This window comes from Aquarana catesbeiana, linkage group LG08 (assembly GCF_042186555.1).
Source record: "Aquarana catesbeiana isolate 2022-GZ linkage group LG08, ASM4218655v1, whole genome shotgun sequence".
NCBI classification, from domain to species: Eukaryota; Metazoa; Chordata; class Amphibia; order Anura; family Ranidae; genus Aquarana; species Aquarana catesbeiana.
The window spans coordinates 290,885,195-290,902,738 of NC_133331.1; the positions used below are offsets into that span (position 1 = coordinate 290,885,195).

At 44.1% G+C, this 17,544-nt stretch overlaps 1 protein-coding gene across 1 annotated transcript in view; it reads left to right on the forward strand.

Annotated features, from left to right (window-relative positions):
- Positions 1–17,544, forward strand: part of LOC141104769 (adenylate cyclase type 3-like) — a 64,949-nt gene that overhangs the window by 36,734 nt on the left and 10,671 nt on the right. The window contains exons 15-18 of the mRNA XM_073594490.1: positions 6,330–6,476; positions 6,584–6,703; positions 9,361–9,487; positions 11,979–12,103. Coding sequence (XP_073450591.1) covers positions 6,330–6,476; positions 6,584–6,703; positions 9,361–9,487; positions 11,979–12,103 — 519 coding nt within the window. The remainder of the gene's footprint in view (positions 1–6,329; positions 6,477–6,583; positions 6,704–9,360; positions 9,488–11,978; positions 12,104–17,544) is intronic.

A 17,544-nucleotide genomic window follows, 5' to 3' on the forward strand; every position in this document is an offset into this window, starting at 1 on the left:
AGATGTGCTGGGCTGAGCTCCACTGGAGCAATCCCTGCTGGGGCTAGCTAGCTATGCAGCCGGATCCATTCAAAGTGTCTTTTCAGGCCGAATTGAATGGTACCCGGGCCTCGTGGCGGAAGAAACGAGGTTTTGCCTGTAACGCTTCTCTTTTTAGAGAGCTGGACCCCGGGATCCAGAGCTTTGTTTTTTTCAGCCACAGTTTTTTCTGGCGGGGTGTTTTACAGGTCCAGGAGTGTGGGTTCCCCGAGGGTCCCCGATTCCTGAAGGTTTTGTAACAGAGCCCACCGTGAGAGGTGAAGATTGGGTCTGTTGGTTTTTACCACAGAATACCCTGCACGGGAAAGCTAAGTGGAAGTTTCTAAAGAATTTTTTAATTTTCTTATGAAATGTCTTCTTTAAAAAAGTAAATGTTGTCATGCTTTATGCCCCGTACACACGATCGGACATTCCGACAACAAAATCCATGGATTTTTTCCGACGGATGTTGGCTCAAACTTGTCTTGCATACACACGGTCACACAAATCTTGTCGGAAATTCTGAGCGTCAAGAACGCGGTGACATACAACACGTAGGACGAGCCCAGAAAAGTTAAGTTCAATAGCCAGTGCAGCTCTTCTGCTTGATTCCGAGCATGAGTGGAACTTTGTGCGTCGGAATTGTGTACACACGATCGGAATTCACGACAATGGATTTTGTTGTCGTAAAATTTGAGATCCAGATCTCAAATTTTGTGTGACGGAAATTCCGATGGAAAATGTCCGATGGAGCCTACACATGGTCGGATTTTCCGACAACAAGCTCCCATCGAACATTTTTCGTTGGGAAATCCGACCGTGTGTACGGGGCATAAGAGTCACCACTGGGGCCTGTATAGAGCACGTACCTTGTCATGCTTTCCTCGAACATCACGCTTGTCACAGAAGCAGCAGGCTTCCCTCCGGCGAGCAGCTCAGACCCCCAGTAAGATTGGGGGAGATTTCTTCCACGAAACACCCCCCACCTGGACAAAGCTCTCCCCCTCTTCCTGCAAGGTGGAAGCCAAAAACGATCGGCGATGGTGCTCCATTTTTTAACCGCCCCTGCATGGCGGCTTGTTACAGGTCTCCTCCTCAAGGTTAGCGGCTTTCATCGCTTCCCGGTGTGGGACAAAATACGACAGGTTCTCTTCCATTACCCAGGACCCTCAAACTTTGGAACTGGGGGTGGGAGAAGATGAATTCCCTCAGGGGATCGTGGTGAGGCTGATGACTCCTCTTCTGAGGTGTCAAATGCGGGGGGATCAGCTTTCACAATCTGTCAGATTGATGGTGCAATTTCTTGCTGAATGGTCTGCTCCACATTTATGTACCCTTAACTGAGTGTTTGGTTTCGCTAAAGCCTCCTCAAGCTGTGCATGCCTTTCCTGTCCATTCATTGCTGGAAAAGCTTTTTGTATCTGAGTGGTTCACCCAGATTAGCATTTTTTTGCTCCTAAAAAGTTTTTTTCACACTTTATCCTATGGAGGAAAAAAATCACTAAAAGTGGGGTATACCAGCAATTAACGCTGCTATATCCTCTGTGAATAAAAGTTTGACTTGTCCGGCAGACAATGCTCAAATGCTTAGGTATCCAACGGATACAAAGTTGGAATTCCTATTAGAAAAAAACAAACACTTTTTTCTTTGGCAGATTGAGTGTCTCACGCTGCGCTGACATTAATTGGTTAATCGTTGAGAGACCAGTTTAAACAGGTGCTCAAAGTTATCCTGTTCAGCAGGCCCAGGACCTGGTAAGCTACTAGCAGCTTTATGTTTGCAATAGTTGCTATGAGAGATTCTATCCTTCAGGCCTTGCGCCCTTCGCTAAGCTCCATGTAAGAAGCTCTTGGCTAGTCTTCCTTTTTGCGGTAAAACGGCTGTTTGGGGATGATTTGGGTAATACATCCAAAGAAATTCTAGTGGAAAGTACCCCTTTGCCATTTAAGAAAAGGAGTAAACGTATTTCATTTTAACAAGCTCCTTCTCCTGTGCCAGGGGCATCAGCCTCCAGACAGTCACGACAACCTCCGCCGTCAAGTTCAAAAGGTAATTCTCAGGGTCAACCCCAGGGACAAAAGAGGTCTTGGGGGAGGAAACCTACAAAATACTAAAGCCTCCTTATGAGGAGGTGCCCCCGCTCGCTCGAGTAGGGGGAATACTTCTGCAGTTCTCAAGGATCTGGCAGGAAGAGTGTCGGGACAGATGGGGGATTCCGCAATAGCTCCAGGGTAAAAACTGGAGTTCTAAGAGTTCCCGTCCCCTTGTTTTCTCAGATCAAACGTTCCTAAGGATCCAGAGAAAAAGAAGTCTTTCTTTCAAGCATTGGACCATCTTTTGGCAAAAAGTGATCATGGTGGTCCCCATGTAAGAGCAGGGGTTGGGGTTTGGTTCAAACCTTTTTTCACGGTGCCAAAACCAAATGGACATTCTGGATCTCAAAAATCGAATTCGATTCCTGAATATAACCGCTCTTTTTTCGCATGGAGACAATCCATGAAGTTGTTTACATCCTACAAGGAGAAGAACTTCTGGCGTCAATCAACATCAAAGATGCACACCTCCTGTGCCTATTTCCTCGCTCACCAGTAATATCTACTATTCAAGGTAGAAAATCTTCATTTTCAGTGTGTAGCTCTGCTTTTCGGTCTAGCTACTGCACCTTGAGTGTTTACAAATGTTCTGGCCCCTCCTCTAACCAGATTAAGGGCCAAAGGTATAACGATTATAGTTTACCTAGACGATCTGTTCTTGATAGACCAGTCGGTAGCCCGCTTTGTCCCATGTATGGTCACCACATTCAACTATCTGGAATACCTAGGTTGGATTCTCAACCTAGAAGAAACCTTCCTTAAAACCATGAAGAAGGCTAAAAATACTTGGGTCTGATCATAGATACACCGAGAAAAGGGTATTCTTGCCCCAGGCAAAGATCAGCGCCATAAAGGAACTGATTCAGGTAGTCTATGCAAGATGAATTCTTTTATTCAGCTTTGCATGAGGTTGTTGGGAAAGATGGTGGCTTCATTCGAGGCCGTTCCTTATGCTCAGTTTCATTCGAGACTGCTGCAAAACAGTATCCTATCGGCTTGGAACAAAAGGGTTCAAGCTCTAGATTTCCCAATGTGTCTGACTCCAAAGGTATGCCGAAGCCTCAGTTTATGGTTAATAACCAAAAATCTGCAAAGGGGAAAATCCTTCCTTCAGTTACCTGGGAAGTGATAACAACATATGCCAACCTTTTTTGGGTTAGGCAGCAGTCCTGGAAGAGGCAACTGTCCAAGAGAAGTGGCCCAGATCAGAAATGGCCTTGCCCATTAACATTCTAGAAATTCAGGCAGAGCACTTGGTCCTGAGGGCCTGAACGTTCAGTTTACGGAATTGTCCTGCCAGGATTCAACCGGGCAAAGCCACAGCAATGGCCCATGTCAATCTCCAAGGGGGCACAAGAAGTTGTGCGGCCCAGAGAGAGGTGAATCATATCCTATCTTGGGCAGAAAACAATGTGCTTTGCCTATCGGCAGTCTTCATTCTAGGAATAGAAAATTGGCAGGCGGACTACTTGAATCGCCAGCAGTTGTTCCCAGGAGAATGGTTCCTTCACCCCGATATCTTCCTGTCAATATGTCAAGAATGGGGGATCCCAGATGTAGATCTGTTTGCGTCCAGGTTCAACAAAGAAATAGACAACTTTGTGTCAAGAACAAAGGATCCGGTAGCATGCGGAACATATGCCTTGCTATTCCTGTGGAATCGATTATCACTGAGTTACGCATTCCCTCCTATTCTGCCTGCGTCCAGGACTTCTTCGCAGGATCAAGCAGGAAGGGAAGTCGGTGATTCTTGTGGCCCAGGAGATCTTGGTATGCAGAGATCGTAAAGATGGCGGTAGGGGACCCATGGACCCTACCACCACGGCCAGACCTTCTCTCGCAAGGTCCAGTATTCAATCCTGCTTTACAAACGCTAAATTTAACGGTTTGGCTATTGAGACCCACATTCTGAAGAAGAGTGGGCTGTCAGGTTCAGTAGTGTCTACTCTGGTTAATGCAAGGAACCCGGCCTTCAGAGTCATATATTATAGAGTCTGGAAGGCATATGTCTCCTGGTGTGAATCCAGGGGTTGGCACCCCAGGAAGTATGTCATAGGCAGAATCCTTGACTTTCTACAGATGGGATTAGAAATAAAGCTGGTCGTGAGTACTATCAAGGGCCAGGTTTCGGCCTTATCGGTATTATTTCAGTGACCACTTGCTTCACACTCTTTGGTTCATAGCTTAATTCAGGGGGTAATGTGGCTTAATCCTCCGGTTAGGTCACCCCTGAACCCTTGGGACTTGAATTTAGTCCTGTCAGCATTACAGAAACAGCCTTTTGAGCCAATACGACATATTCCCTTGGTCCTTTTGACAAGGAAACTAGATTTTCTGATATCTTCTGCAAGAAGGGTATCAGAGTTGGCTGCTCTTTCTTGTAAAGAGCCATATTTAATTATTCACAAGGATAAGGTTGTATTGCGTCCGCATCCTAATTTTCTACCGAAGGTAGTGTCAGGTTTTCATTTAAACCAGGATATTGTTCTACCTTAATTTTTCCCAGAACCCCGTTCTGCGGAAGAAAAGTCACTACATTCTCTTGATGTGGTGAGAGCAGTCAAAATCTCTTTGAAGGTGACTGCTCAAAACAGATGTTTTGTTTGTGTTGCCTGAAGGTCCTAAAAGAGGACAGGCAGCATCGAAATCTACTATTTCTAAATGGATTTGACAAGTTATTGTTCAAGCTTATGGTTTAAAGCAGAAAAGTTCCACATTTTCATATTAAAGCACACTCCCCCCAGGGCTGTTAGTACTTCTTGGGCAGTGCATCACCAAGCCTCCATGGCTCGAATCTGCAGGGCCGCAACTTGGTCTTCAGTCCATACATTTACCAGATTCTATCAAGTAGATGTAAAGGGTCATGAGGATATCGCCTTTGGGCACAGTGTGCTGCAGGCAGCAGTATAAGTCCTCTGGTCTCATGATGCCCTACTTGTGTCTCCCTCCCTTCAGTTGGCATTGCTATGGGACATCCCACATAGTAACTACTTCGGCTCTGTGTCCCGTGATGTACGATAAGAAAATAGGATTTTTATAACAGCTTACCTGTAAAATCTTTTTCTTTGAAGTACATCACGGGACACAGAGGTCCCTCCCTTCTTTCTGGTATACACGTGTATTGCTTTGCTACAAAAACTGTGGTACTCCCAGTAGTGGGAGGGGTTATATAGGGAGTGGACTTCCTGTCTTAGGTTGTGCCAGTGTCCATCAACTGAAGGTGGCCTATAACCCACATAGTAACTACTATGGCTCTGTGTCCCGTGATGTACTTCAAAGAAAGGGATTTTACAGGTAAGCTGTTATAAAAATCCTATTTTTTACATTTTGGGTGCAAATTTATAGTTCTCTAAGAGCCCCAATCATAATCTATAGCATATTAAATTCAGCTTTTCAGATGATCATCTGCAGCAGATATATTGAGGTCCCGGAAAACACAAGTGTACTTTGGCTATACAGGGCACCACTTCTGATACTTATACTTGTCTTTCGTTCACTCCCTGTTGCTCTGTTACTTGGAGCGATTCGAAATGCCCCGTTTTTCTGCTAAGTTGGAACATGTGATTCTGCCTCTTTCCTTTCATGATGCAGCACTAGGTGTTTGCCCAAGTACTGTCATGGTGGGTTGGGCGTTTGTAGGTTCCTAAACCCTGTGTAAGCTCCAGCTAGAGTGACTTAGAACTGTGGTCTCCAAACTGCGGCCTGGGGGCCGGATTTGGCCCTTTGCTAGACTTTATCTGGTCCTTGAAGCTCTATTTCAACAACAGAAACCAATGAACACACTATGAAACGGGCACTATTCTTCTCATTGATATCAACAATGGGGAACTATTCCTTCCATTGGCATAAAACCAATGATGGGGCACTGACACCCGGGTCATTTTCTACTCCCAATGGCTACAGTCTGTCCCCGCTAAAGCCTAAAAGACTGGCACTTTGCTTAGAAAGTTTGGAGACCCCTGACTTAGAACATCCATTGGGCTTTTGCCCATAACCCAGAGCACTAGAGGTAGAGGAGCGGGGGATCAGTGATGTAATGCAGCCTTCTAATCTTCCACTAAATGGGAAAACCTGCAAAATATAAAAATAAGTTGTTTTAAAAAAAAAAGATTGCTCCCCCTCAACTACTTTCTCCAAATTTTTTTGTCAATTTTTAAAATGTCTTATATGTAAACACAGGGACTTAGTTGATCGAATTTTCACTGCATATCTTCCAGGAGTTGTACAGCCAGTCGTACGATGAGATCGGGGTAATGTTTGCTTCCATCCCAAACTTCTCTGACTTTTACACCGAGGAGAGCATCAACAATGGCGGTATCGAGTGTCTGAGATTCCTCAATGAGATCATCTCAGATTTTGATGCGGTACGATCACTTTTCCAGTTGCAGGAAAATCTTTTTGTGCAGTAATATTGGCAAAGTATTCATTCCTTGTGAAAGCAGATCATTTTTTGGAATCTCTTTGTTTCCAGCTGTTGGATGAGCCGCAGTTTCGCTGTATCACCAAGATCAAGACCATTGGTAGCACCTACATGGCTGCATCCGGCGTCACTCCAGACCCCAATCAAAATGGATTCAACAACACCATAAAGGTTGGTTTTAAAGACAGCTGAACAATGGTACACCTAGTTTTTTTACTGCATTATAATGACATACACTATATTGGCAAAGGTTTGTGGATACCTAACCATCACACCTACCTATGTGGCCAACAGATGACTTCCAGATGATTGATGGCCTCCAGATGATAGGGTTCAGGTGTTTCCAGTGAAGGACAATGGTAAGGTTAAAGCATTAGCGGACATTGGAGACAATAGTTCTCTTCCAACCTTGTGGAAACAGTTTGGGGAAGACCTATGACTGGGCTCCTGTGTACAAAGCTAGCTCCATAAAGACATAGTTTGACCAGTTTGGTGTGGAGTGGCTTACACAGAGCCCTGACCTCAACCCTACTGAACACCTTTGGGATGAATTGGAATGCCTGACCTCACAAAAGTTCTTCTGACTGAATGGGCACAAATTTACACAGACACCCTCCAAAATCTTGCAGATGAAACCAAGAGTGGCCTTGGAACCTCTTCCCCTCCTCCCATTTGCTTTGCCATGCTGGTTAAAACTAAAGATGTTCTATTGATCTAGAGCAGGAAGCTGATTGCGTATGTTAGATCTGATTGTAAAATCTCCATTAGATCTACCAACTACGTTGTAGTGTAAGGCCTATCTCATTGCCTATAAATTGACTAGATTGATTAGGTAGATCATCATATTACATAGGTAACCTAAAGGAGACTGTACAAAAATTGTACAATAAGAATGTAATTTGTATGGGCAGCTTTGCAGGGAACTAAGGAAGCCTAGCCGTTTTTCTTTAAATTATAAGGGTTTCAAGAATACTTGAAATAAAACCATTACACACACATTTCATCAATTATCAAACAATATCAAAAGTAACACCAAGTCAACAGTTTTAATGCAACAGTGGGTAAAGAAATATTAATGCCAATGCCCTGTACACACGATCGGACTTTCCGCCAACAAAACCGTGAATTTTTGTTCAAAGGTTGTTGGCTCAAGCTTGTCTTGCATACACACGGTCACACAAATGTTGGCCAACAATTCCGAACGTGTGAACGCGGTGACGTACAAGATGTACGACGAGCCAAGAAAAAGGAAGTTCAATAGCCAGTGCGGCTCCTTCTGCTTGATTCCGAACATGCGTGAACTTTTGTGCGACAGACTTGTGTACACACAATCGGACACTTTCCGACAACAAAGATTTGTTGGCGGAAAATTTGAGAACCTGCTAGCAAACATTTGTTGGCGGAAAGTCCGACAGCAAATGTTCGATGGAGCATACACACAGTCGGAAAGTAGCTCACATCCAACATTTCCTGTCGGAAAATCCGACCGTGTGTATGCGGCATTACACTCAGTGTGGAAAACAGAGGATAGCAACGGACGAATAGGGTGAAAACAGTGGTGGGTAACTCATCCACCCTGTATTGCTCAGAACGATGTTTAAGAAATGGAATGGGAAAGCTAGAAGGTAGTATCAGATATCTATGAGGGTGTTATGGGTGTAAGGGCTCCTTTGTGGGATATATACATACAGTATATTGTTGTGTAGTGTGAGCAGAGAAAAAGGGGTTGAGGGTTAGGTAGAAGGGGAGGCCGGGTGGGTAGGAAGAAAGGGCTGGGGGCCCACATGTCCAGCAGATGCTGACCTTTCCTGACACCATATCCTGAACGTGGTATCAGTTCATTAATGATTCAGAAGGTATATGATTGTGCTCAGATTCAATGGGGCCATAGGGGTTGTTGCCTTGGTACCCAAAATTCTTAGGGGCGCGAAAAAAGAAAAAAAAGCAGTAATAATAAATAAAAAATAAAAAGCATCCTTTGAGGGCTCCATTGGGGAGCTGATGTCACTTCCCATTGGTGTGTTTTTACTACTGCTTGTACACAGTGAGTGGCGTCAAATGGAGTAACATGTCTAGGAGTCAGAGCCATCCAGGAGCAGAGCTGGAAAGGAGCATAGTGCAGAGGATAAGAGTGCAGTATGCAAATACCTGGCAACTGGCTGCCACCATGTACGTTGGTTACCTTTGAGATAAGGATATTGGTATATACCCTGGATCTTCCTGAGGCCACCCCAAACTCCAGATCTACCACATTGTCACCCAGTACCCTGACTACAGGAGGACACTAAAGACTGGACTTGTATTCAGCACCTTCTCACCCTAGATCACACTTAAACAGGGTCAAGGGCCACCCTGTGTTAGGGTGCAACCAGCTAGGCAACGGCTTACAGTCTCTCCAGGGGTGGCAGAGGGCCACAGGAGGCACCACTACAAGTAGATGAGAAAGCAAGGCATGCAGGGGACCTCAGTTAAGACACAGATTTTCCTACTATGTATCACCACCATGGGTTAGGGGGTGCAATATTTGCCTTCCCCCTGGGCACTGGCAACCCACCCTATGCCACTGTCCAGATGAATTGGGTTTGAAGAGCCTCATAGGAGTAAGTAGTAGTTGTTTTGAAATTTTCCTCCTGTATTTTTTAAAGAGGCATTAAAGTCCTCCATTACCATGAGTTCCTTGACTTTGGCAAACCCGATGGACACAGTAGGTGGAGTATGTTAATCCTTCTTTACCCCCTGACTGGGATCATGATACTCAGTGGGGGGGGGGGGGGGGATGCGATGTAGGGATCTCTAACATGAAACCTCCATTTCATTTGCTTTTGCAGAAGGAGGAAATCTCGGATAAAGAGCGCTGGCAGCACCTGGCAGACCTGGCGGACTTCGCCTTGGCCATGAAGGTGACATTGATGAATATTAATTACCAGTCGTTCAACAACTTCATGCTGAGGATTGGTGAGTACTTAATATATTTGTTTTAGATATACACAGCAAAGTTACATTAGAAATAATTTTACCAGTGGGTGCCAATGTTTATAAAAAAAAACATGTTACGGCCTATTCATACCCGGGGCAGCCATACTGATTGTTACAAATGAAGGTTCTGCTTCCTGCTTAGTAGTGCTGCACAGTGATTGCGCTTGAACATCCCTCTCAATGCATTCAGTCTACCAGTCAGGTCTGACTGATTTAAAACATCATTGAATTTTTGGCAGGATCACAGGGTATTCTTTAGCTTAAAAACATCGCAGAGCAAACAAAATGTATTCCCAGCCAATTTACCAGCAAAAAAAAAAAAAAAAAAGAAATTACACTTTATGGTCCCAATTTCATACCCCATCACCCTGTACACTGTGTTGCTTTGTACAAACCCTATTCCACACCTCATCATTCTGTACACTGCACTGTACATTCTCTTTTCCACACCCCATCATTCTGTACACTGTGCTGCTTTGTACATTCTCTTTTCCACACCCCATCATTCTGTACCCTGTGCTGCTTTGTACATTTCTTATTCCACACCCCATCATTCTGTACACTGTGCTGCTTTGTACATTTCTTATTCCACACCCCAGGAATGTGCTGCACATTCCCTATTTCATATCGCCTTATTCTTTACACTGTGCTCTACATTCTCTATTCCACACTACCTCATTCTTTGCACTGCATATTTCCTATTCTGCCTCATTCTGTGAACTGCGAGGCACCCTGGTTAAAGAGGGAGTAAACCCTGATGGGATTTACTTCCTCTTTTTTCCTCTGCAAAGTAAAAGTATAATGGGCTAGTATTCATCGCATACTAACCCATTAGGTGCCACTTGCCTGCAATGGAAGCCCGTGCTGTCCCCGCTGGTGGCCGCATCCATCTTCACCCCTCTTCCTTCCGGGGCACTTGCACGGAGGGCCGCTTCTTTACAGTGCATGCGCCGATTACATTATTGGTGCACTACAAGGTAAATCTCTCCTAAATGGCTGACGTTTAGGAGATATTTACAGTACCTATAGGTAAGCCTTATTATAGGTTACCTATAGGTACAACTTCGGCTCTGCTCTAGAGGTTTTTTTTTTTTTTTTACAAACTGTTGCCATCTTGTGGCCATTTTAGATTATGACATGCTTCCATGCCAAGGCACAGTATGTCAAGGTACAGTATGTCAGGTCCCATATTTATGCTGATTGGTGTACTTTCAGTCAAGCGTCTTGTGTTAATATTCCTGGAGATGTGTCTTTACATGAGCTTAAAGTAGCTCTAACCCCAATCACTAAAAATGTAATATAAGATTTTTCTTTTTTAAGTAGTTTAAAAAATAATTTTCAAATTTACATAGCTAGTCTAGTTGAAAAAAGACACAAGTCCATCTAGTTCAACCAATAAAAGGAACAAAAAAAATTATACAATCCTATATACACAATCCTATACCCGCAGCTAATCCAGAGGAAAGCAAAAAAAAAACAGCAATGCATAATCCAATTTGCTCCAGCAGGGGAAAAAAAAACCCTTCCTGATCTCCCAGGAGGCAATCAGATATTCCCTGAATCAACCTTTCAATATTTTAAAATCTGCAGCTTTTATTAAAATCATATTGGGTGATCCCACCTTGCTCAGGCACTTCCTGCTATAGGGTGACAACGCTGCAGCCCTCTCTCCCAATTGTCACCCTGTCACCTGGGCTTCCAATGGAGACTACAAGTGGTCATTTAAATGCACATTACTTAGGCATGATGTACATCAAAAAACTTGTCCCCAGAACTGCCATGCAGCCATCGCTTAAGTCTCTGTGGACAGAAAGTGGCTGCAAAGGGGCTGCGGGAGATCAGTATACAAAGACATATTGTAGACCATGGTGCTCTTCCAACCTTGTGGTAATAGTTTGGAGAAGATCATCTTTTGTTCCAGCATGATTGTGCTGCCCTTGTGGACAAAGCCAGATCCATAAAGACATGGTTTAATGAGTTTGAGGAACTTGGGTGGCCTGCAAAGATCCCTGACCTCAATGACATATCCTAGTAGTGCTCTAATACCTAACTACTGGCACATTTGTTTTAAATATTAAGAGTCAGCGTTGACCTGGGCAACCAGAATAAAACATCCCATTAGGTGTTAGTTTTGTTCCAACAAATAATGGGTCCCCTGGGTTTTCTCTGAGACCAGTCCCAGGTCACCATATAGTATACTCTGTTATCTCTTCACGGACACAACATTTTAGTATTGGAAGCTGATGTGAGTGATGAAGCTAAATTGCACTGGCTATATTCTCAGTAATCATAAAACTTGACTCTATAGAAAGACATAGGTCTGTGCAGCACTGTAGGTGCACTTGTAGCTCTACTTGAAAGTATTTGGAAGCATTGCTGTTTTGTTGAATGTGACCAGTGCAGGGCAGAATAAATACTTAAAGATCTACACACAAAAAAAACCCCAAAAATCTAATTTTTCTTATGGCAGGACTGAACAAAGGGGGAGTCTTGGCTGGTGTGATCGGAGCTCGCAAGCCACATTATGACATTTGGGGGAATACAGTGAATGTGGCCAGCAGAATGGAATCCACCGGAGTCATGGGAAATATACAGGTATGGCTAGAACCATTTTATAAACAGTCCAAGCAGCATTAAGGGTGTCTTTGGTATCAGGAAGCAAATAGCATTTCTAACTCCAGCCTCTATTAATCGACAGCCCAAAATGCACTATAATGACAATGTCCATGCCATCAGGTTCCAGCAAAGATGCTCATGTTTGGAATGGAACTTCCAGCTTCCAGGACAGAAACTTGTTGTGTTCCCCCGAATGCCCTCACCATTGACTGGGTTGCCCCCCCCCCATTGTGGTATTTGGAAGGTCATTGTTGAAATGTTAGCCTTTCCCAATCCTCGTAGACTGTGAAACACATCGATGAAGGACTACTCCCCTCATATTGCAAATTGATGCCTGGATAATTGTAATAGCCAAATTTGGGTTTCATTCAAATGCTGATATACACAATAAGCGGATTAGTCGTACAGATAATGTTGTTACATTATCAAAGTCTTACAGTACAAGTTGGTAATTATTTAAGTGGAAATAAACCATGATACAAAGGTGGGCTATTGTACATCCCTTTCAGCTATCTACAGGGGGAGCAGCCAAGAAAACCTTTAAATATTACCTGACGACTCTTTTTCCATTAATCCTCTAGGACGAGTTTGAACCTGTTCTTTTTGTCCAAGTTGGTTCCTGCTCAGGAGGTCTCAGAAGCATTTCATTTTCCTGTGATCTTGTTAGCTGAGATAGAGGCCAATATTTCTTCCAACCATGTGCTAATAATTAACTTGTAATTAACTTGACTATTTTTCAAACAGTCTTGGACTTGGTCCCCTCTTGGCAATTTGGATACGAAACTCTCGTAATGTTCCAATTTTGAAAGACTAAGCCCTGAGGTGGTCTGGGATCAAGCAATGAGCTTGATCCCAGACCACTCCAGGGATCATTGATGCCGTGCTGCCCTTCATGGACATATAGTAGCTTTCCCTATTGGAAGTGTATCAACATTAGACCTACCCTGCCAGGACTGAAATCTTGGGCACTTCCTCCTGGGTAGGGTAACACCACAGCCTCCATTGACTGAGGTGGTCTACCTTCATCCACCATTTCAGTCAGTTATCTGGAGTTGCTTGTCTAAGCTCTGTTTCAGCCCATTCCAGTCTTCAGATACTAGTTCCTGGGGTGATCTAAAATGAGCTTGAGTCCAGACCACTCCAGGGATTGTTCATGTAATGCTGCCCATAATGGACATAGCTTTCCCTATGTAGAGTGTGTCAACATTAGGCCCACTTTGCCAGGTCTGAAATCTTGGACACTATCTCCTGAGTAGGATAACACCACAGCCTCCATTGACTGAGGTGGTCTAGCTTCATCCACCATCTCAGTCAGTGCTGCATCTCCTTGGTTCCCGAGGTGGTCTAAAATGAGCTTGAGCCCAGACCACTCCAAGTATGGTTGATGTCATTCTGGCCATAGTGGACATAGCTTTCCTTATTGAGAGCATGCCAACATTAGGCCCACCTTGTCAGAACTGAAATCTTGGACACTTCCTCCTGCGTAGGGTAACACCACAGCCTCCCTTGACTGAGGTGGTCTACCTTCATCTACAATCTCAGTCAGTTATCTGGATTTGCTTGTCTAAGCTCTGTTTGATCCCATTCCAATCTTCAAATATTAGTTCCCAGGGTGGTCTGTCTAAAATGAGCTTGAGCCCAGACCACTCCAGGGATTGTTGATGTCATGTTGCCCATAATGGAGATCGCTTTCCTTATTGAGAGTGTGTCTACATTGGGCCCCCACCTTGCCAGGACTGAAATCTTGGACACTTCCTCCTGAGTAGGGTAACACCACAGCCTCCATTAACTGAGGTGGTCTACTCTCATCCACCATCTCAGTTAGTGCTGTAGCTCCTTGGTTATCTGGAGTGGCTTGTCTAAGCTCTGCTTGAGCCCATTCCAATTTTTAAATGCTAGTTCCTGGGGTCGTCTAAAATGAGCTTTAGCCCAGACCACTCCAGGGATCATTGATGTCATGCTGGCCATAGCTTTTCTTATTGAGAGCATGTCAATATTAGGCCCACCTTGCCAGAACTGAAATCTTGGACACTTCCTCCTGAGTAGGGTAACACCACAGCCTCCATTGACTCAGGTGGTCCACCTTCATCCACCATCTCAGTCAGTTTTCTGGAGTTGCTTGTCTAAGCTCTGTTTTAACACATTACAGTTTTCAAATATTAGTTCCTGGGATGGTCTAAAATGAGCTTGAGCCCAGACCACCCCAGGGATCATTGATGTCATGCTGCCCATAATGGACATAGCTTTCCTTATTGAGAATGTGTCAACATTAGGCTCACCTTGCCAGGACTAAAATCTTGGACACTCCTGAGTAGGGTAACACCACAGCCTCCCTTGACTGAGGTGGTCTACCTTCATTCACTATCTCAGTTGGTGCTTAACCTCAATGGTTATCTGGAGTGGCTTGTCTAAGCTTTATTTGAGCCCATTCCAATTTTTAAACACTAGTTCAATGAGCTTGAGCTCAGACAACTCCAAGGATCCTTGACATCCTGCTGCCTATAATGGGCATAGCTTTCCTCATTGAGTGTGTGTCAATATTTGGTCTCCACCTTGCCAGGACTGAAATCTTGGGCATTTCCTCTTCCATGAGAAAAGCCTTTTGTTTGACTAACTCCAATTAGTAACCCCACATCAGAGGAAAGGAAAATGTCATGACAGACCTACTGAGCAGGACCCAGCTGAGACAATGAGTGGGTTCAAACTCATTGTCTTGAGGGATGATTTGGGAAACTTGTGTTATAAGCACAGCCATACCATCCTATACTGGCCTAAAAACAGCCGCTGTTGCTGGTCACATGGGTTATATGATTAGATGACATTCTGGAAAAGCTAGCCAGTCAATGGCACCACCTGGACAAAGCTCTCAGCTTTGGTCGGTATTCACCTGGCTTGCTACTGCATCTAACCTCAGGTACTTGCAGTACTGATAGGATGGCAAAACTGTACATAACAGTTTAGGTTGTAGATGGCCGGGAGTGCAAAATAGTTTGGTTTACAACATGGTCCACATTTAAAGCAGAATGGAATGGCCTTACATTTTTCCTCATAGACTTGTGACTTATTAAAGGGTCTATTTAAAGTATATCCAAACCTAAAAACAAAATTGTAATATTTTGCACCTTACCAGTTCTTAGTTGTGGTGACTGGATTGGTTGGTTTCATTTAACTGGTGATACAGTAAGACAACCCCTGATTGGAACTACAAATACCTTTTCCTCTGCATAACGTGGGGGTAAGGTGTTCTGCAGACCCGGACTGGGAGAAAAACAGGCCCGGGCATTCCAGGCCAAGCAGCCAATTTCTCCAGTGGCTGGGTCCCCCACACTGCAACGCAAAGAGGCACTATGCCACAAAGGGGACCACACTACAAAGGGGCACCACAATGATTAACGTGCCCCTACCCCCAACAGTGCAGCCCCTAAAACACAGTGCCCCCCAGCAATCACAGCCCCCCCACCACAGTGCCTCCCCCCACTCTCCATGTCCCCTGCACAGTCCCACCTCCAGCAGCGCGACACTGCCGGCGGATCGGGAGAGCCAGGAGAGGAGACATAGGCATGGCCAAACAGTGGGAGGCGAACGGCAACTGCGGCCCGCATCAGGCCCATCTGGACCGCAGCCACCTCCCGACGTACCGTCCGGCCACAAACAGGCCGCTCCTACCAGGACATGCTGCTTCGGGCCACCGGGCAAATGCCAGTGTGCCCTATGGCTAGTCCAGGCCTGGTGTTCTGTAGTTCACAGAAAAACAGGGAAGGCTTAAAACATTGTTTGGAATATCAGTTCAGTTCACAGGGAGTGACAAGGGCACTGCATTTCTGGCAGGATCAACAGATATTTTCTGTACTTGCAGAAAATGTTCTGAAAAAAAAAGAAAGAAAGAAAGAAACTACTCATGTAATCAGCACTGCAAAGGACTGGAAACCTGCAATATATTACATTTTTGTTCTTGGGTTTAGGTAAACTTTAACCGCTTCCTGTCTGCTGTACAGACATATACATCCTTGGATGGGAGCAGTGATATCTTGGTCATTGCTGCATCAGGATATAATTTTTTTCACCTGGCGTATCCCTACAAAGTAAAAATCATCGGAGCGGCAAAGCAGCCACTTCATCACTTTTACAGGCGGTGGAAGCCCCCCCCCCCCACACACATTTACCGGGTGCTCCCGATTAGGGAGCCTTGTAAGGATGCGACCACCTCCATTGCATTTAGTGAGAAGAGTGTCAGGAATGGAAGTAGTCCCGGCTCCTCTTCTATGATGTCAGAAATTGGAAGTAACGAGGATTTAATCACTTCCGGTTTCAGTTCTTTGTTTACTGGCTTGTTACTGGCCAGTCAAGCACCCAATTAGACTTGTCTGTGTCTGATTGGCTGCTTTAGAGGCCAGAGGAGAAGTCTACTAGACCCAGATCTCTCCATAAAAAGGACTTGCCCATGCTATCATAAGTGATGTTTATGCCTTGTGATGGCAATAACGTTTAAAAAAATAAATACATAATAAAGTACAGTGTGAAAAAAATCTTTTAAATAAAATAAATCATTTTAAAAAATTTGAAACGCCCCTGTAAAACAGCGATCACACCACACATGTGAGATATTGTCATGAACGTCAGATGGAGAGAAATAATTCTAGCACCAGACCTCCTTTGTAACTCTAAACCCGACCTGTAATGGCTTTTAACGCTTTACCTTGGGAGATTTTTATGTACCGTTCCACGGGTGTACGTAATTTTAAAGAATGGCATGTTTGGTATCTATTTACTTGGCATAACATCATCTTTTATATTTTAGCAAACAATTGGGCATTATATTGTGTTTTTGTGCATTAAAATTCATTAAAGTGTATTTTTTCCATTAAAATTGTGTTTAAACAAATGCAAATATCGTGCAATATAAAAATACGCAACACCCTCCATTTTAATCTCTATGACCTCTGCTTAAAAAAAATATATATATAAGGTTTGGGAGTTCTAAGTAATTTTCAAGCAAAAAAAAAAAATGCAGATTTTTAGATGTCGGAGAGAAGTGTCAGAATTGGCCTGGACTGGATGTGGTTAAGCATAGAATATAAGGATGTTGCTATATAGGTGAAATATTGTTTTACCCACAGATCGACTGAAAGAGCGCTCTGCCTGCTGTATAAATTACATTGCATCTTCTGACTGGACTTTCCAGTTATTTTACATTGTGGAGACTACCCAAATAAAACAAATCAAAGTACTTCTTCTGCTCTACCATTAGTTATGTATTCTAACCAATGGCGTAACCATAGCCTTATTAGACCATGTGGCTGCTAAGGGGCCTAAGGGTAGTAGTGGGAACCGTTACAGGGGCTTTTGAGGCAAATTAAACACAATATGTGAAGATAGCCCCAATCCAGTACTGTATGATTAAGAGTTCGAAAGTTTGCTGT